The sequence below is a fragment of the Dipodomys merriami genome, unplaced genomic scaffold (assembly GCF_024711535.1).
Source record: "Dipodomys merriami isolate MVZ:Mamm:240054 unplaced genomic scaffold, mDipMer1.0.p SCAF_1, whole genome shotgun sequence".
Taxonomy (NCBI): domain Eukaryota; kingdom Metazoa; phylum Chordata; class Mammalia; order Rodentia; family Heteromyidae; genus Dipodomys; species Dipodomys merriami.
The window spans coordinates 44,186,344-44,206,129 of record NW_027202270.1 but is presented as its reverse complement, the minus strand read 5'-3'; the positions used below and the strand labels follow the sequence as shown (position 1 = coordinate 44,206,129).

Genomic DNA, 19,786 nt, shown 5'->3' with positions numbered 1-19,786 from the left:
TAGGTGTCTGCTCATTTGGTCAGTTTTCTGACACAAGGTGGTGCTCTAATACTGCCTCAGAAAGAAAGCTTTTTAAATAGCTTTGAATCGTTTATTAACAGATAAAGACTAGTAAGAAGTTATAGAAAGCATAGGGGATACTATAGTTTTCCAAAAGGAGTAGTGACAAATTTGGTAATTCTACCTGTTTTCCCACCACTTTAGGGTGAGTGGGGGGGGGGGGGGACATAGTACCTCACATAGTGTCATCAGCCCAGCATAAGACCCATAAGACCCATGCATATGTTCTGTGGAGAGCATGCACATGTACAACTGCAGCTCACAGAATAAATTTTTTTAAAACAACGGGTTTACAATAAGTCTTATGCAACAAGGTTATACGTAATGTATTTGAATTAAGCATTGTAATGACATGAATATGTATTTCTGTGTTCTACATTAAGTAGTTTAATTTGTTTTGGCCTTAATAAAACTTCTTGAAATACCTATTTACATGATAAAGTGCTTCCTGATCCTGTAATAATTCCAATAAACATGACTCTCCAATTTGGTTGAAGCCTTAAGAAACCTAAATTGGGGGGGGGGGGAGGCTGGGAATGTGGTTTTGTGGTAGAGTGCTTGCCTAGCATGCATGAAGCCCTGGGTTCAATTTCTCAGTACCACATAAACAGAAAAAACTGGAAGTTGGCACTGTGGCACAAGTGGTAGAGTGCTAGCCTTGAGCAAAAGAAGTTCAGGGACAGTGCCCTTAGTTCAAGCCCCAGGACTGGCAAAAAAAAGGTAAAAAGAAACCTAAGTGGGGAACATTATCACCTGTAACAGACTTTGTAGTTTCATGTGACCTCATTTTATATTCGAAGTACCTTAATTTTATGCCTAGTTTTTTACAGTATTGTTGCTAATAAATCTTATTCAGCATATCAGAATCTATTTAAGTTAAACTTTTTTTTCTGTCTACCTTATCCTTCAGTTTGAAAAAACCTAGCGATCTTAAGAGATGCCATTCACTAATTATAGAGAATTTTTATTTTTGAAAGCTGGCCTCAGAAATCTGAGATTAGCTGGATGAGATGGCTTGAGTCTATAAAAATCTCATGTTATTCAGGAGGCATCAATAGAAAGATTGAGGTAAGAGGCTAGATCCAGGCCCCCCAAAAAAAGTATGAAATCCTATCCAGAAAAATAAAGCAATAAAAAATAGGGGCAGGAGGTGGGGGTGGGGGAGGGGAGACATGGCTCAGTCGGGGCATGGCTCAAACAGGAAAGTGCCTGTCTAACAAGCATGAGTTCCTACCCAAGTACTATAAAAAAAGAAAAGGAGCTGGGGTCAACTCACTGTTCACTGTTGTCCAGTCTTGATAGCCTTCCTTACAGACTAATGTGAAATAAATTAGAAAACTGCATCTTGAAAACTTCATTTTGCCTTTTAAAATTAAGCAATTTGGAGTTTGGCATTAAAAAGTAAAACCTTATAATAAAGGAAACATTTAGAAAAGTGCCTAACACAGTCTCTAGCATGTAATAGACCCATACCAATGTTCAGTTCCTCTTTTTCCTCTTAATGGTGATCTGACAGAACCTAAATGCAAATAAGTTGTCTTTCATTCTTGGGTTTTTCTTGAATCTTTTATCTTTTAATGAGGTTTATACAGGTGAAAAAGAGAGAGGAAGAAGACTCTTACAACCATAAGTGAAGAAATGCATCATCTAAAATTCTTTATTGAAAATTGTTAATCTAGCTAGTAAAACAAAGTAAGATGCAGAATTGTAAAGATTAAAAATTATTTTTTTACAGGCTTCAGATAGCCACAGAAGTAATGGACTTCTGTGTGCTTTAGTGGTCTTATACATAGTCACAGAAGACATTACATCTTTGTCAAGTTTTTGGCCTTCTTTGATAGTTGATTTTTTTTAATTTTTAATTTTATTGTCAAGGTGATGTACTGAAGGGTTACAGTTACATAAGTAAGGTAGTGATTACATTTCTTGTCTAACTTGTTATCCCCTCCTTCATTGTATATATGACCATAAAAGATGATGCTAAACAAAATGAACACCAAGACATAATTGATTTTTTTTTAATCAACTTAAAACTTGTAGATTGTTTGATTTTTCACTCTCAGCATTTCAGGTTGCCAGTTTCCTTTTTGGCTTTAAATTTGAGACTTTGTCTTTTTTTTTTTTTATAGTAACAAAAGAATGTGAAAATCAAGAGTTAATTTTGCCAAATCAAGAACAAATTTATCTGTGATAGTGGACTGATACTTTCTTTGGAGAACTACATAACTAGTTGATTGACAGTTGATATTTTTGTTCTTTTATTGTCTTGTAATATAAGAGTGGCTTTTGAATAAGAATGATAGTCAGGTATGTATACCTGCTTACTAGGTCAGATATTGTTCCTTCTTTATTTATCCAACTGTGGAAAAATGCCTGAACTTCCCCTTCTCCCTGACCAATTCTCTTCCATTCTAGTGGCCACAGGATGGGCCAGCATAGAATAGGATGTATTTATACACACTCATGGACCTTCCAAATTTTTATCCACAGAATTACTCTGGGCAGGATATGTCACTAGTCCATACTGATGCTCCCAAAACCATTAGTTCCATCTTAAATTTACACTTCCTAATTTGTTGCTAGTATTTATTATTGCAATACTAAATAACTTGATGGAAGATGTGTATAATAATGAGTAGTAGGCAGTGTTAATGAGTATGAATTGTAGCAGTTATTTTAAAAATCTCTTTGAAAACATGATTCTGATTCCATTTTAACCTTTGTAATCCTAATAAATCTCAGTTTGGCACTGCTTTAAATTTAGTTTAATGTATTGCAGTAGTCAGTCTCTACTCCTTGCCTTGTTAGAAAATTTATAGCATAACCACACCGTTCTGGTTTATCAGTCTGGTTTCATTACTTTGTTGAATTCAGCAATATATTTATAATATAGGTGATACTCAAACATAGATTATCTTCCATATATTGGTAAAGTGGAACCAACCAAGACATTGCTTCTAATATATTTGAAAGACATTGTTACTGTTTCAAAATGCAAACTTGAAAACTCAAAAACAGTAGCACTTTGGTGGGTTGGAAAAATAAATCACTACAGAAAGCTTCCTCAGGGTAAAGAGCTTGATAGGGGTGGAACTGGTAAATTAGCTAAATGTTCTACCACATTTAACAAGAGTTGTTACGGTGGGCAGGGGGTGGGAAGTTGGAGAAAAATGAGAGAGGGGTAACAAGTTCAACAAGAAATACACTCCCTATCTTACTTACGTAACTGTAACCGCTCTGCATATCACCTTGACAATAAAATAAAAAGAGTTATTACAGGTTACTCTTAGAATATAAAATTATTTTAGGGAGAAAATGTTTATTTTTTGCCAGGCACTGTCCCATAGTCTTTTCTGCTCAGGACTGGCACTCTACCAACTGAGCCACAACACAAGAAAATGTTTTAATAGATGCACAGTATATCTTAGTTTCAGAATAAGCATTTGTCTAAGTCACATTTACCGTGAAATGACAAAGCTAAGATTGTTAACAGTAATTTCTTAGAAAAAGTAGCTTTCGAATTTCATAAAGTCCATGTGCATATTAAGATTTTTCACAATCTCTGGTGTTTCAAAGCCCAGACTTATTTTGAGAGCTTACCTGCTTAACTCTCAGAGGGTACTACCATTAAAGTAAGTTTAAAAGATCCTACAAATGCTTAGGAAAACAACTCTGTACATAAGAGGCAAGTTGAAATTTAAGAATGCTTTGAAATTGTGGCCTTTCTTCTGGAAAAGCTGTCCAGTTATCTAAACCCAGGCCCACCTAGCAGCATTTACCTCATAAACTTGCTACTGACCAGTGACTAACCTCCCGTATGCATATTCAGAAACTCAATTCTGGCAGATATTAGAGTTGATTAGACTGCTGAATGGAACTAGCTGGCTCCTAAAACACAGTAATACACTGGAGAATGTTGATTTATTAATTTAGAGCCAGAAACCTAACTGCTAGAAGGCCCAGATACTCCTGCTGGCCTGACCAGCTCATTGTTTTCCTGTAGACAACCCTCATGGGAAGCCAAATTATAATCAGGAGATTGCTTGGTGAGCAAGGAATTAGAACAAAAGAAGTTTTTATCATTTAAATATTCAGTGGCATCAAGCTAAGATAACTTGATTCATCCATCTTCAAATAGAGATAGCCTTGCCATGGGGTAGTAATTCTTATGATCCATTGTCTTAGATTGCTTCTCTCCTGGACAATGATAAAATGGGAACTTCCTTCATTTTACTTGTAAGGCTTGCTTTTTTGGATTTCATTGCTTTTAATTGATACATTCCTCAAAAAGTATCTTCAGTAAGGAAGTAAGGGAATCTGCTGTTCTTTAATGTTGTCATTACATATCACTCTTACCATCTAATACTTACTATAGAATAATGTTATTAATTTAGAACTTTCCCAACCTGAAAATATGACCTGTAGGAGATTTCTATTGCTGCTATAAAGAATGATGCATGTTGGCTTAAAAAACCAGAAGAAATTTATTCTCTCACAGTTTAAGAACGCTAGAATTCCAAAATCATGGTGTCGGAAAGCTGGTTACCTTTGAAAGATTTGAGAGAGACCTATTTTATTTTATTTTATTCTAGCTTTGAGTGATGCCAGCAATCTTTGGTGTTCTTGGCTTGGACCTTTATCACTAATCTCTATTCTCAAATGGCATTCTACTCTGTATCTCATGTCTCTGTATCCCAATTTTTCTCTACTTTTAAGGACATCAATCATACTTGATTTAGAGCCTACCCTAATGCTGTGTGAAATACATCTTAACTTGGGCACTCCTGCAGAGGACCTATTTCCAAATAAAGTCATGTCAGTAAATAGACATGAGGTGAAGGGGACATTGTTCAATGCAGTATATATGGCTTGTCTTCTGGCCATACACTGATTATTCTCACTACTGGGCTAGAACGAGATGTTGTTTACTCAAAGAAAACTTTTGTTTTTATTTATTCTTTTGGCAAATACATTGTACATATCATTTGTAAGTGACAGTTTTTAGAACTTCAGAGAGACCTATAGACATTATCTAGTTCCATGGTTTTGTTTCGGTTGTACATTAGAATCACATGAGTAAAATGTCAGTGCTCCTGGTACCCAAAACCAATTAAAACAGGCTCTCTTAAGGAGAGATCCAGGAAATAGCATATTTTTTAGAAATTCTCTATGTAGTTATAATAATCAGTCAAGCTTTGAGATTCACTGATACAAAGGAACTGAACTTAGAAGGGGGTAGTGACTTCCAAACACTTGAAGCTAGTTGCTGACAGGCCTGAGATGAGAAGCTTAATCCCAGGCTCTTCTGCATCTCTTCTGTGCCTCTTTGTCATTTAGGTAGCAGTACTCTTCAAAGCAAGAAAAAAAATGTATTACTTAAGAAAACATTTTATCCTAGCTACTCAGGAGCCTAAGATCTGGAGGACTGAGGTTTGAAGACAACCAAGTCAAAAAATAGTCCATGAGATTCCATCTTCAAAATAACCAGCAAAAAAAATTGGGCTGGCACAAGTGGCTCATACCGGTGATTTAGCTACTCAGGAGGTTGAACTCTGAGGATCGTGGTTCAAAGTCAACCTAGGCAGGAAAATCCATGAGACTCTTTATGACCAATAAACTACTCTGAAAAATTTGGAAGTGGAGCTGTGGCTCAAGTGGCAGAATGTTTGCCTTGAGCACAAAGAGGCTCAGAGACAGTACTCAAGCCCCAAGTTCAAGCCTCAGGACTGGCAAAAAATGGACTAGAGGCATGGCTTAAAAGGTAGAATTCCAGTCAAGCAAACAAGCTGAGCCAAATGTGAGGCCCTTAGTTCAATGCCAGTACTAACAACAAAATGAAAAGTATATGATCCATTTGGGATTTTAATTTGCAGTGTCATATGTTAAATTAATGTATTATGATGTTAAATGTGCATGCTTTCTAGAGAAAATATGGTTAATCTCAGATAACTAGTAAGTTTGTTAAAATAAACTTGGAAACCATTGTAAAATAGTCACATTATAAGTTTGGGGATATGTTGCTTTTTTGTTAAGGTATTAATATTCATTATGGTATTCTATAAAATACACCTTCTTTTTAATTTTTAAAATTTCGACCTTTTGCCTTGGCTGGTCCACTAAGTGGATAAAATATTTGATCTAACCATATCCTGAGATATTTAGCAGCTTTTTATTATAAATATAAATTTTTGATCTAGTTTGTATGTAATTTTTTATTTTATAGAATGAGTATTACGTGGCATATCTTTGGTTTCTTTTACTTAATATTTTAAAATATACACATTATTTTATTCATAAATGTTCAGTATGGGTCTCTAAAAGAAAGTCTCTTCTTTTAAAAAAAAAAAATCACCATTTCATTGTTATACCTGCCAAAATTAGCAGTGATTAATTTGATTAAATGGTCTATGCTCATTTTCTTAAAATTACTTAATTGAAGCAGGATCAAAGTGTGGCCTATGAATCTGCCGTTGATATATCTTTTAAGCCCTTTTTCAAAATTTTTGTGGGCCTGGGAATTGTTCAAGGCTAGTGCTCTGCCACTTGAGCCACAGCTCCACTTCTGGCTTTTTTTAATTGTAGGTAAGAGTCTCCTGGACTTTTCTGCCTGGGCTAGCTTCACACCTTGATCCTCAGATCTCAGCTTCCTGAGTAGCTAGGATTACAGGCATGGGCCTTTAGTGCCCAGCTTTAAGCCCTTTTTTTTTTTTTGGTCCGGTTGTAGGGCCTGAACTCTGGGCCTGAGCACTGTACCTCAGCTCTTTAGCTCAAGGCTAGTGCCCTACCACTTGAGCCACAGCGCCACTTCCGGCTTTTTCTTTTTGCTTATGTGGTGCTGAGGAATCGAACCCAGGGCCTCAGGCATGCAAGGCAAGCGCTCTACCACTGAGCCAACTTCCCAGCCCCCTTTAAGCCCTTTTTAAAATAGGGTTTCATCCTCTTGCTGTTTTGTTCTTAAGAAAACAAGTTTATTTCCCTCTAAAGGTCTGATGGCCTAGATTTTATATTGCTATGGTATTATTTATATTGTCACCTGTATTTACATGTTGTTTAAAAGTCTATAAAGGGAAGCTTATGCCACCTGTGATCCTAGGTATTCAGAAGGCTGAGATCTGACGATCAAGATTAAACGACAACTTCAGGCAGACAAATCAGTGAGACTCTCACCTTCAACTAGCCAGCAAAAGACAGCACTGGAGGTGTGGTTCAAGTGTAGACCACCAGCCTTGAGTGCAAAAGCCAAGTGAGAGTACAATCCCAAATTCAAGCCCCAGTACCAGCACCAAAATTATAAAAAAATAAAATAAGTGGGGGCAGTGTGAGGGGAGTAACCAGTGGTTACAACTGGTACTTAGTTTCATATTTGTTCATTCATCTTTTTTGGCAATCTAATTCATTCTATAGAAGGTTTGTTTTTTTGTTTTTTGTTTTTTTGCCAGTCCTGGGGCTTGAACACAGGGCCTGGGCTCTGTCCCTGAGCTGCTTTTTCTCAAGGCTAGCACTCTACCACTTGAGTCACACCACCACTTCCAGCATTTTCTGTGTATATGGTGCTGAGGAATTGAACCCAGGGCTTCATGCATGCTAGGCAAGCACTCTACCACTGAACCACATTCCCAGCCCCTTCAGAAGGTTCTTAAGGATGCATTATTATACTGACAACACTATGTTTGCAAGAGTTGGTTTGATTATCTAAAATCTATAGCTTATATGGATTTAAATACCTTAAAAATACTACTGTTGTCTTCTAGCCAAAAGCATTGCTGTCATATCAGCATTGCTGTCTGATAACAGTCTGATTTTCTTTTCCTTACGTGTGGATTGGTCTAGAATACTCTAGCTGACAAGTCTTTTTTTGAAAAAATAGTATGGCATCTACAATTCAAAAAAAAGTGCAATCCAGTAATTGATTCTTAGTCTATAATGCCCAGGTAATTTTATACTGAAATTTTAGGAACTTTTTCTAGGTTGAGTTAAATATCATAAAATGTTAGGCCTGTTGAATACATGTCATATTATTTTCACTGATAAGGAGTTTAATGACTTGTGTATATGTCATATTTTGACTTTGCTAAGAATCAACTTTCCCTTTCAGAATAACAAGCCTTTGTATTCATTTGAAGATAATTCAGACTACGTTTATGATGTTATGTGGTCACCCACCCACCCAGCCCTGTTTGCCTGTGTGGATGGCATGGGGAGACTGGATTTGTGGAATCTCAATAATGATACAGAGGTGAGCAAGAAAATAACAAAAATTGCACTGAAAAATAGAAAATTGGAGATTTATTGAATAATTTGTGAAATTCCTTTTATCCCAAGGAATGTGAAAGGGCTCTATGATTGTAGCTTCATCACAAAGAAAACAAATAAGCTTTGTACCTTAAATAACAAACAGCATGCTGTGCAAAAATAAAGGGAGACATAATATTGGCACAAGCCCTAGGGCATTTCCTTTTACTCCTCAAAAGCAGTATCATGTCTCTAATGTCCTGGCAAAGTCTCCTTCACAAGGCAACTGGGATATTTTTTATTCTTTAACCAGAAAGTAGATAGTGTCAGACTGTCAAAGTATGTTAACCTTAATTCAGAATTTCTAAATTATCTTTTAGTCTTGATAAAATTGTGTATTATCCATAATCATTAGTCTTAGTCTCATTTGTTTAAATGAAAAATATATGTCTTGATGACTTTTTCTATTAAGGATTAAAATTACTGTATTACTGGTAGTGTAAGTGCATATGAAGCCAACATGGAGCACACACCTGTAATCCCAGCACCTAAGAGGCTTATGCAGAAGGATTGAGAGTGAAGAGGCCAGCCAGTGCTATGTAGTAAGTTTAAGGCCAGCCTGAGATACATAATGAGACTGTCTCCAAAAAACGAAAATCTTGGAATATTGTTCATGGTAGAGTGCTTGCCTAGCATGTGTAAGACCCTAGGTTTAATCCTCAGCACCACAAAAAAGAAAGGAAGAATCAGGTGCCAGTGGCTCATGCCTATAATCCTAGCTACTCAGGAGGCTGAGATCTGAGGATTGCAGTTTGAAGCCAGCTTGGACAAGAGAAGCTATGAGACTCATGTCCCTGATTAACTACCAAAAAGGCAGGAGAAGAGCTGTGGCTCAAGTGGTAAAGCGCCATCCATGGATGAAAAAACTAGGGACACAGACCTTGAGTTCAAGAATCAATACTGGAGGGACACACACACACACACACACACACACACACACACACACACACACACACGGACACACACGGACACACACACACAGACACACACGAACACATAGGTAGAAGGGATGCAGGTAGAAAGGAGGATCAAATTTCCTAATTTTGCTATACATGAAATCAGTTATTAGCAGTGAAATTTAACTATCATAGATTTTTGTTAAACCATGTTTTAAACAGGCTTAAAATGTTCTTAAAATTTTTATACTACTGTTGGTTAGTATAAGTAATGTGAATTTCAGTAGTGGTTGTTGAGGAGAAAAATCACTTGGTTCCTTTTCTCACATCTCTTCACATTCCCAGTGACATCTTAACAAATTCCTTGAAATAAAATAGTTGGTTATACAAAGGCAAGGAAGTTATAAATTGGAAATATAAGAATTTTAACACTTAGGGGCTGGGAAGGCCCTAGTGGTAGAGTGCTTGCCTTGCATGAATGAGGCCCTAGGTTCAATTCCTCAGCACCACAAAAACAGAAAAAGAGTTCAGGCTCCATGACCGACAAAAAGACAAAAAATAATAATAATAATTTTAATACTTATTATCTACTGACTTGATAGTTTGGGGAGGAACATTGAAATACTAGGAGAAAGTGTTGAGCCCTTACTAGATGATTGGACTTGGTATACATGTTTTAATTTCCTAGAATAGTATCAGTTTTATTTTCTTAGTTTAGATTTTGGTACCAAAGATTTGTGATAATAAGTATAGATCTTTCCTGTAATAGTTAACTCTAAGAATATATCAAAATATGTTTTTTATATTAATTTAGGACCAATCATTTGGGAAAGATTAATGTCAGTTGTAATTATTTTGGCTAGGTTGTAAAACTTGGCAAGTTTAATTGTGCTTGTTAGTCTGTATCAAACAGTAAATGTTTGGTGCTCCTTGTGTAGCATAGGAAAGCACCAGCAGGCTGGTGTTTCATCCTGCCTCTCTTTGTCCTGTTCATAAGAATTTGGGGCTTTAGAAAAGCTCATCCTAAACCTTCGTATGAACTGTTTCTATGAACTATCAAAATACAGGTTTCAAAGCAGTCAATGATACAAAGTATAAAACAATTCCTGTCCCCCATAATTGAACTATAATCTGATTAGAAGGACTTTTGAAATGTTTTCTTTTTAAGTGTGTTTTGGCCATATGTTTTCAAGCTTAAGGTTACTTAAAGGAGTTAAATAAAATGAATGAATCCTTTATTTAAGAGAAGATCTTCCAAAATGATCTATCCAGTCATGTGAGTGTTTAAGGACTAAATTTATTTTCCCAAACCATTTTCAAGGATTGGCTATAATGTCATTCACAATATATTGCTGAACAGAAAGAAAGTTGGAAAAATTCTTTACTCTCATCTGTTTTATAAAACAGCCAGATTGAAAGAATTACTATTTTACATGTTTATAGAAATCTTGATGAAACTTTTAACACTGCACTATATTTTAAATGACTTTAGGTACCAACTGCCAGCATTTCTGTGGAGGGTAATCCTGCTCTTAATCGTGTAAGATGGACCCATTCTGGAAGAGAAATTGCCGTGGGTGATTCTGAAGGACAGATTGTTATATATGATGTGGGAGAGGTATGGGATTTGCTGCCTATAAATTTAATACACCTATTTAGTGGCATCATAATGAAGGAGTCTTGGTGTCTAAAATCTAGTCTTTGTGGTTCTTGAATTGTCTAAACCATATAGTTATATACTTCCATGAAAGTAACTCTTGAGATTAATTTTCTTTCTAATCTTCATGTCCCATATCCCTGTAGAACAGATTTTGAGTGTACCACATGGAAGTACCTTGTTTTGTTTTGTTTTGTTTAGGGTCCTGTCGTGGGGCCTGAATTCTGGGCTTGGGTGCTGTCCCTCAGCTCTTCAGCTCAAGGCTAGTGCTCTACCACTTGAGCCACAGCACCACTTCCGGCTTTTTTCTTTTTGCTTATGTGGTGCTGAGGAATCAAACCCAGGGCCTCATGTATGCAAGGCAAGCACTCTACCACTGAGCCACCTTCCCAGCCCAGAAGTACCTTGTTTTATGACACATGTACTGCTAGAAATCTTCAGGCAGAAAAAGAAATGTGGGGTTATAGATGGGTTTTGATATTTTACAGAATTAATATTTAGATACTATATTATTCTATATGCATAGATATGTTTGGGCCAGATAGTAGAAAACAGAAGTAGTATCTTTATTTCCTTATTAGTACATATTAATTGTACAATATGAGGAGTTTAATTGTGATATTTCTATACATGAATATAATATACTTTGATTATATTCACCCCTTTTTATTATTTTTATCCCCTCCCTCACCCCTTTCATTTTTTTCATCAATTAAAATATAGGGTTTTTCCATGAAGGTTAAAATGTGTTTGTGATTTTAACAAAGTATCACTATCCCACAATACTGTGAAATTTATGTAATCATTTAATCACAATTTTTTTTAAATTGAAAAAAAAAAAAAAAATAGGGGTTTGGGCACCAGTGGCTCATGCCTGTAATCCTCACTATTCAGGAGGCTAAGATCTGAAGATCACGGTTCAAAGCCAGCCTGGGCAGTAAAGTCTCTGAAACTCTTATCTCCAATAGACCACTAGAAAACCAGAAATGTCACTGTGGCTCAAGCAATAGAGCGTTCGCCTTGAGCTGAAGAGCTGAGGGACAGCGCGCAGGCCCAGAGTTCAAGCCCCATGACCAACAAAAAAAATAAATAAATAGGAGTTTCATTGTGACTTTTTATACTTATGTACAATGTGTCTTAGTCTTCCCACCATTCCTTTCTTTCGTCCTACTTATTAATTATTCCCATAGTCTCCATTTTATATTCCTGTCCTTTTTTTCTTTTTCAAAAGTAATATGAGAGTTTTCTGATTGCTGTGTGAAATGTGAATGCTAAAACCTGAGTCTTGATGTGAAGCCATTATAATTGTTCCAGTAGGACAAGTTGCCGGTCTGACATCATTAGTGCTCTGCTTGGCTGTCCACAGTGCCCAGCGTTGACTTTTTCCTGTGTAGTCCTAACTATGCCATAGTCATTTTTTCTTCTGCTATATGTTATGATTCCCCAGCCTATCAAATATCCCATGGCCTGTCATAAATGGATCTGGAGGGAGGTAGATTGAATTATTCTAGAACACCAGTTGAACTAGCTGTACCGATAGAAGTGTTCTGTGTCTGCACTGACTAATAGGGTAGTTACTTTCTGCATAAAACCATTGAAAAAAATGGTGGCTAGTAAACCGAAAATTCTATTTAATTTCGATTAACTTATATAGTCACATTTGTCTAGTAGCTGCCCTACTGGGTAGAGTAGATTTTAGAAGTATGTACATCCACTTGCCATCCTTGAGCAGTTTGTGCCCTATCACAGCAGTGTCGGATGCTGTAATATTAAGGAAAACAAGAAAAAAAATGTATCACTGGACTGGCTCTGTGAAACAAAAGCATCACAAACTCCTTTTTTTCCCCTCTTTTGCTTTTGATATAACACTAAATGTTAAGTAGTAGCTTCTGGTGAAGAAATTGCAGTATCAAGAAAGGTTACTTTATGTTCCATAAATAAATAGTTCTGAGAAACTAGCTTTTATGAACCATGTTTTGAGAACTATTTCATACTAAGAATAGTGCAAGAATAAAGTAAAAATGTTAAAAGGAATTCCTCCCAACTAGCAAAATCCTGGAGATGGTGCACAGGAGTTACATTTACAATGCATCATTGTTATTCTCTCTTGCACTGGTGGTGATAATAGCAAAGTCTTCTCTGAGGTTGTCACAACATATTTCACAAACACCAGCTTTTGTTTTGAAATGGTGTAAATCATTGTAATAGTCCCTGTAATTATGGAAAGGCCATTCAGGTCAATTATTTTTTAATGGAAAAATTATTTTTAAACAAACTGAATAATAGTAAGATGATCTGTTATTTCATTGTACATAAAACATTGTCTTTTCTTTAACAGCAGATTGCTGTTCCCCGCAATGATGAATGGGCACGTTTCGGCCGAACACTTGCAGAAATTAATGCAAACCGAGCAGATGCAGAAGAGGAAGCAGCTACCCGAATACCTGCTTAGTTTGTGGAAGGGAATGAGCATATAGACTTAGTGGATTTGGGGACGATGCTTAAATAGATCCTAAGACTATTTGCATGCCTTTATCTAAATGATAATTAAAAGCAATTTCATGGATTAAACTGTGGACTTAATGCAGTAAGTCAATCTTACAACGTTTCTTTTTTATATCTTGCATTTTGTTTTGTCATTTTTAATACAGTTAACTGATTTTACAGAATGCAGCTTTTTCTGAATTCTAATACACAGGTGTATATTTAGCATTTGTTCTTTTAAATTCTTTCCAACTCACCATACTGTATATAGTTATTTCTAAAGCACAGATTAAATAAGTTCTGCATATTTTACATGATTACATATTCTTGTAACACTAATATGTTCTTCCTGACCATAGTATGTAGAAACATTGTTCTTAGTCACAGCATGCATACACTTAACTTCAATTCCAGTGTCCTTTTTCTGCTTTATAGTTCCTGTGATACTATCTATAAATAAAAACAAATATCTGTTAACTTTTCAAATTTTCATCTTTGCTGCTTGCAATTTGAATTTTTGTTTCTTTTTTTGTCTTTATCCCCTTTTTAAGTTCCTATTTTGAGCGCCTCCTCAGAACCTTAAAGCTTTGTGCCTTAAACAGAGCATTCTGTAGTTCTCTGTAGGTATTGTGAACTGATGCTTGGATCTGTCAGTGAAAATTTCCCATAGGTTAGTTTTTACTTCGCTGAATTATTTTCTTTCCATCTGTATGTACTTTAAAAATAAATGCAATGCTCTTATTTTTTCACTGATTAAGACTATTGTACATACGAGCTCTTCATCAGTTAAACCACCTCTGAAATTTAGTTTCTGGTTGTAATAGCCATGAAGGAAAAGTATTTATATGACCCAAACTTTGGCACTGATTTAGCCCCACACTTTGAGATCAACAACTTTCTACAAGTCTTAAAAGGTAGGTGACAAAGATCTAAGATTTAGTATTGAAATCAACATAATTCAGGATTCAAGGAAAAGGATTATGACTGGATCTTGATTTTTATCCATTTTAAGTTACACGTTTCCTTAAACCTGTCCTTAACTTGAACTAGGAAGATTACAAATCAGAATTTGAACATACTTGTTCTTTTGTAATACAGTCTAACAAAGATTTATTGGGAGAGAATTCTAAATAACAACACAATTTTTAACTATAAGTATTCCATAGTAACAATTGACCATGAATATTAGACTGAAGCTCTAGTTCTAGTTCTGGTACCTACAAGAAGAGTAACTCTAACCAAGTCTTCCTCCTTCTTTTATCTAGGAAATAGATTTGGATTCGATTATCTCTCAATTTCCTTTCAGATCTAAAATTATTAGTTATAATTCTGTGAGACTTCTCCATTCTGGTATTTCAGGTGTCATAAACGGATCACTCGTATTATATACCAAAGATGGCAGCTCAAGTTACCTCATAGTAGCAAAGTCTGTGGGTCAGAAATTCTATTTTCAGCAGATTACACTTTCTGCATATAGAAAAATCAATGTACTCATTGTGATAGTTGCTCTATTTTTGTCTTACTTGTAAAATTAACTAGAAAAAAAGAGAAAACATTCATGTTAAATCACAATATTGTTTAAGGTTGGAAATCATAGTATGGCAAGTGAGATGCTCATTGGACTCAAGTTATTATGTTCTATTATAAAAGAAAATAAAATTGGTGAGTATTTGTAAAATACTTGTCAACAGAGAGTTTTTGCTTTTGAGGAATAATTTCTTCACCCTCCCCCCAAAAAAATCTTAGTGTAGACCTATATTCATTCAATGTTATTATACATTTTTTAGAAACACAAAACTTTAAGGAATTATCTTTGAAGTTTATAATTACAGGAGAGAACACTGAGACAAGGATAATTGACTTAGAATCTTCTGACACTATTAAATGGTGTAGTATATCACCAAATGAAAGATGCAAAGATTATACTTTACCAGTGTTAACCATTTTTTTTTTTTTTTTTTGGTGGCTTGTGGGGCTTGAACTAAGGGCTCAGTCCCTGAGCTCTTTTCTTTTTCCCTCAAGGATAGCACTTGAGCCACAACTCCACTTCTGGCTTTTTTCCACCCTTTGGAAGTTAATTGGAGATAAGTTCTCACAGGCTTTCCCACCTAGGCTGGCCTTTAAACCAAGATCATCAGATCTCAGCCTCCTGAGTAGCTAGACTTACAGGTGTGAGAGCCATCATCACTCTGCTCAGTTTCCACCATTTTTCTCTGAGTAGAAAGCAAAATATGGCTTTCTGACTAATTTCTTGTTATTTACTTGATTTTCCTCTTTGAAGTGAGAGGTTAGAGATTAATACTCTTGTTTGTATTGAGGAAGCATACTTAGTTTTGAGGATAATAACTGCAATAAAATTTTGAGATCATTTCTGATATCATTTAAGCCTGATAAGTTATTGATAAAACACACCATTGGTCAGGTACTGGTGGCTCACGCCTTGTAATCATAGCTACTCAGGAGGCTGAGATCTGAGGATCACAGTTCAATGCTAGCCTGAGCAGGAAAATGCATGAGACTCTTATCCCCAATTAATTACCAGAAAACTGGAAGTGGTGCTGTGGCTCAAGTGAAAGTGTCACCTTGAGCTGAAGAGCTGAGGGAACAGCTCCCAGGCCCACAATTTAAGCCCTATGACCAACAACAACAAAGACATATTATTGTTCTTTAAAGGTAACAGTTCCCTACAAAGTTTATGAAATGCTTTTTATAGAGAGTAAGTTTACAATGAGGCTGAAATATTGTGAAGGAATGCATGATTTAAAGATTAGGAGGAAATGTACGCATTATCCTGCCCATGTAATTGTAACTCCTCTGTACAGTATGTTCACAAAAAAAAATTAAATTAAAAAAAAGATTAGGAGGAACTGTTCTCTACTAATCAGATACTGTAGCCTCCACTGTGGACCATGTAGAAAGGAAGAACCTGAATGAAAATCTGCTGTGATGGTTATCATTTTTCATTTTTCTTGAGCAATTTTAAACATCTATAGCCCCCAATATTTCATAGCCCTTACTAGGGGCTATGAACGTTGGCATTAGAATAATTTCTTAAATAGAAAAGGCTGCACAATTAGATGTATGTTCGTGAAAACAAAGCTCCAGTTACTATTGCAGTTGCTAATGGGCATCCAAGATAGCATGCCTGACTCTTGGGCATAAATCCAGATTAGAAAGACTGCAGATTTTCTTCTTTTGATGAACTTCATGAGGTTCTGATGGTTTTAGTTTGTTTTATTATTTTAATCCAAGATAGGTAACAGCAAAAAGAGTTCTTGCTTTTACTGATGTCATATTACTTTCCACTAGGGACTTTTACAGGTTTGACTTCCTATATATTTGAAGTAGCTGGGAAATTATTTACTTAGGAATCTGGCTTTTCAGATCTTGGGGAATTCTACTTTTACCAAAGAATTACAAAGTAAGGCTACAATGCTTGATAAGAAATGTACTCATTATCTTGCCCATGTAATTGTAACCCCTCTGTACAGTATTTTCACAATAAAAAATTTTTTTTAAATTAAAAAAAAAAAGAATTACAAAGTAAGTTGCCCCAAAGGCAATGGTAAACGAATATCCATGTTCGGTATTTCTTTTCAAGTGAGAATTGTAATTAGGAACATTTTTAAAGCAATCTTTAGTCTTATTGCCTCAAAATGTTAATATTTTCTTACTGTTATAGTTTTAAAATTCTTTTCATATATAAGAAACATTATAGAGTCAATTTTAGAAAAAGATCTCAGTCCTAACGAAAATGATCCATAAGACTGAATACTCACTGAATGGTAATGCTTTTCACAACAAGCCAATGTTCTCAGATCTTTTGTTGGATTTAGGTATTTAAATTCTTATTCTGCCTTCCATGTTCACAATCCCCAACTTCTCAAAGTTTGAATGGATATCAGGTATTTAAGTTTTCAGTACATAGCTTCTAGCCACAGACAGTTTCAACACAGCCAATCAACAATCTCCTACAAACTTTTATAAAATTACAGTATTTTGTGTTGTTAGTTTCATAGCAGGAATCTCAGTTTGGGCTTCTTAATATTCCATTACCAGTTCCCGGTCAGAGGATGGAACAGCTTGCACTCAGGTAAGCTTTCTGAAAGGTCTATTTCACTTTGTGAGGTCACTTATTCAGGTCTTTGATAATGTATTATCCTACCTCTCTCCTAATGTACTTGATTTGTCCAGAAAGCTGTGGGGCAGTGATTGTGTGGGGTGTAGGACACACCTGCACTGCACTGAACATGCAGAGCCCTAACCTTGTGACTGGAAATCAGGAATACCACCAGTAAGTCTCTGATAGCAAGTAATTTTATCTTTTGTGAATTTTTGTACTGGATTTTTCAGTACATTTTTTTTCCTGAATAAAGTGATGGAAATGCTTTGAAACAAAATTTCTTATTTATAAGCATGGGCTGGTATATATATGCAAGAAAGAATATTGGGCTCAAAGACCCAAAATCTGGGGCCAGGCATGGTAGTACATGTATATAATCCCAGGATTTGGGAAGCCGAGGCAGGAGGATCATGAGTTGATGACCAGTTGAGGTGTGTTGCAATTCAAGTTGACATGACATGCTTTTGGGAAAATGTTTTGCCCTTCTGTTTCAGGGCAATTGTAGGGATTAAACCCGAACATATGTAGAAATGCATGCTAAACTGTAGAGTGCCATACAAATACATGGCCATTGTCGTCATAGTAGCTGATGAGCTGCCATGAGGTGTTCATTAACTGATCTGCAGAAGCTTCTAGAAGTTATCATCTCTTAGTTCTTGGCTATTAGCTGTCAGAAGCAGGCTCTTAGAAATTTGGAGATCTATACTGCACAGGCCTTGACCAGTTCTAAGTTTCCTTTGTGATCTTTATCATAGCCTTTGTATTCTGCTTCCTCTACTTGACAAGACCACTAAGCAAGTAGAATATAAGCTTCATCAAGCTTCATCAATATAGGTTGGGAATAACAGGAGTTTTTACTCAAAGGCTTTACACCAACAATTTCTACTTAATGGAACTGTACAACTTGTTTTCCAAAGTTATTTGTTCTGCTCTGTGAAGAACTGGTATGCATGCTGATCATGTAGTAACAATCATTGATAGTAGTTATTGAGCACTGCTAAGTGATTATGTACTTATATGTAGTCTCCTTTATTCTAACTTCTTTGTGATTTGGGAACTATTTTGATTACTAGTTTACAAAAGAAATTGATTTGGACCAATTTCTTTGAGCCTGATTTTTAGCTAGTTTCCATGGAATAAATACTCTTATCATGGCTGTTGTAAACTGAGTGTGATATCCTTGAACAAGGAACTAGGAAGATATATATATATATATAATGGGCTGTCATTAAACTGGCACAAGTCAGGTCTAGTATATCACTGGGCTCGGAAACCGTAAGTGATTCACAGTTAAGCACTAACCCAGGTGGTCTTGATTTTGAAGCCATGTTATTAATTATACTGCCTTTATACTCTGAGTCAAGCACAAATTCAGTTTTGTTGATTTTGTTCTTTTGGTGTTTGTACTTTGTGGAATGGGGAATCTCACAGTGCTGCCTAGGCTGGCCTTGAACCCAGTCCTCCTCCCCAAGCATCCTGAAGATCTGGGATTACAGAGACATGTCACCCTGCCTGGCTAATTTTGTTTTGTTTTGTTTTTTTACTCCATAAACCTATATATAATGACACATTTAAAAGATGAACATCTCTATAAGAATTACTGTTAGTCTTCTGGCTTACAGAATGTTGTTCTGGAACTTTTTACTACTACTTGTCAGCTCAAACTACTGGAAGAATTAGATTAGATAAAGGAATAGAAGTTTCCACTGGTTGAAGATGGCAGTGACTTACCTACAAATGAGCAAGACTCCCTTCTGGGCTCTATCTTAGCAGTTGCCTGAAGCCAATTAGGAAATGACTTTCTCCTTCCTGGACTCTTGAGACAGTAAGCATTTCAGTGTTATAAATGAAACTTAAAAGACATTGTTCATGACAACATGCAGGTCCACTTTGGGTTGCAGAATCAGACTTCTCAGAATTCCATGCCAGTGGAGATTCAGCCCATACATAGTCGACTGCTCTCCTTCAATACTATGTATTATGGCAGGACTCACAGACCATTTATGGGTTTCTTACTCTATACACCCAAGTTTTATTCCCATCCTTGTAAAAGGCTACCCCTTGGCCACTCTCTTTTGATTAGGGTGTTTGGGGTAAAGTAGCCTTAGGAGAAATGCTTAACTCTTGTATCAGTCTGTTAAGGCAGGAAATTCGCATTCCAAAGTACCTTGAGGGCTGGGAAGGTGGCTCAGTGGTAGAGCCCATGCCTTGCATGCCAGAGGCCCTGGGTTCAATTCCTCAGCACCACATCAGCAAAAAGAAAAAAGCTGGAAG

The 19,786-nt window shown here is 36.1% G+C and overlaps 1 protein-coding gene across 9 annotated transcripts in view; it reads left to right on the top strand.

The window, feature by feature from the left end:
• Nucleotides 1-15,067, top strand: part of Dync1i2 (dynein cytoplasmic 1 intermediate chain 2) — a 58,211-nt gene extending 43,144 nt beyond the window's left edge. For 7 of the 9 annotated variants that reach the window (XM_070020982.1, XM_070020972.1, XM_070020963.1 and 4 more), the window contains 3 exons: nucleotides 8,156-8,296; nucleotides 10,741-10,866; nucleotides 13,244-15,067. In XM_070020982.1, coding sequence (XP_069877083.1) covers nucleotides 8,156-8,296; nucleotides 10,741-10,866; nucleotides 13,244-13,357 — 381 coding nt within the window. In that variant the 3' untranslated portion in view covers nucleotides 13,358-15,067. The remainder of the gene's footprint in view (nucleotides 1-8,155; nucleotides 8,297-10,740; nucleotides 10,867-13,243) is intronic. The other 2 variants (XM_070021001.1, XM_070021027.1) reach the window with 1 other exon arrangement.
• The last annotated feature ends 4,719 nt before the right edge of the window (nucleotides 15,068-19,786 follow it).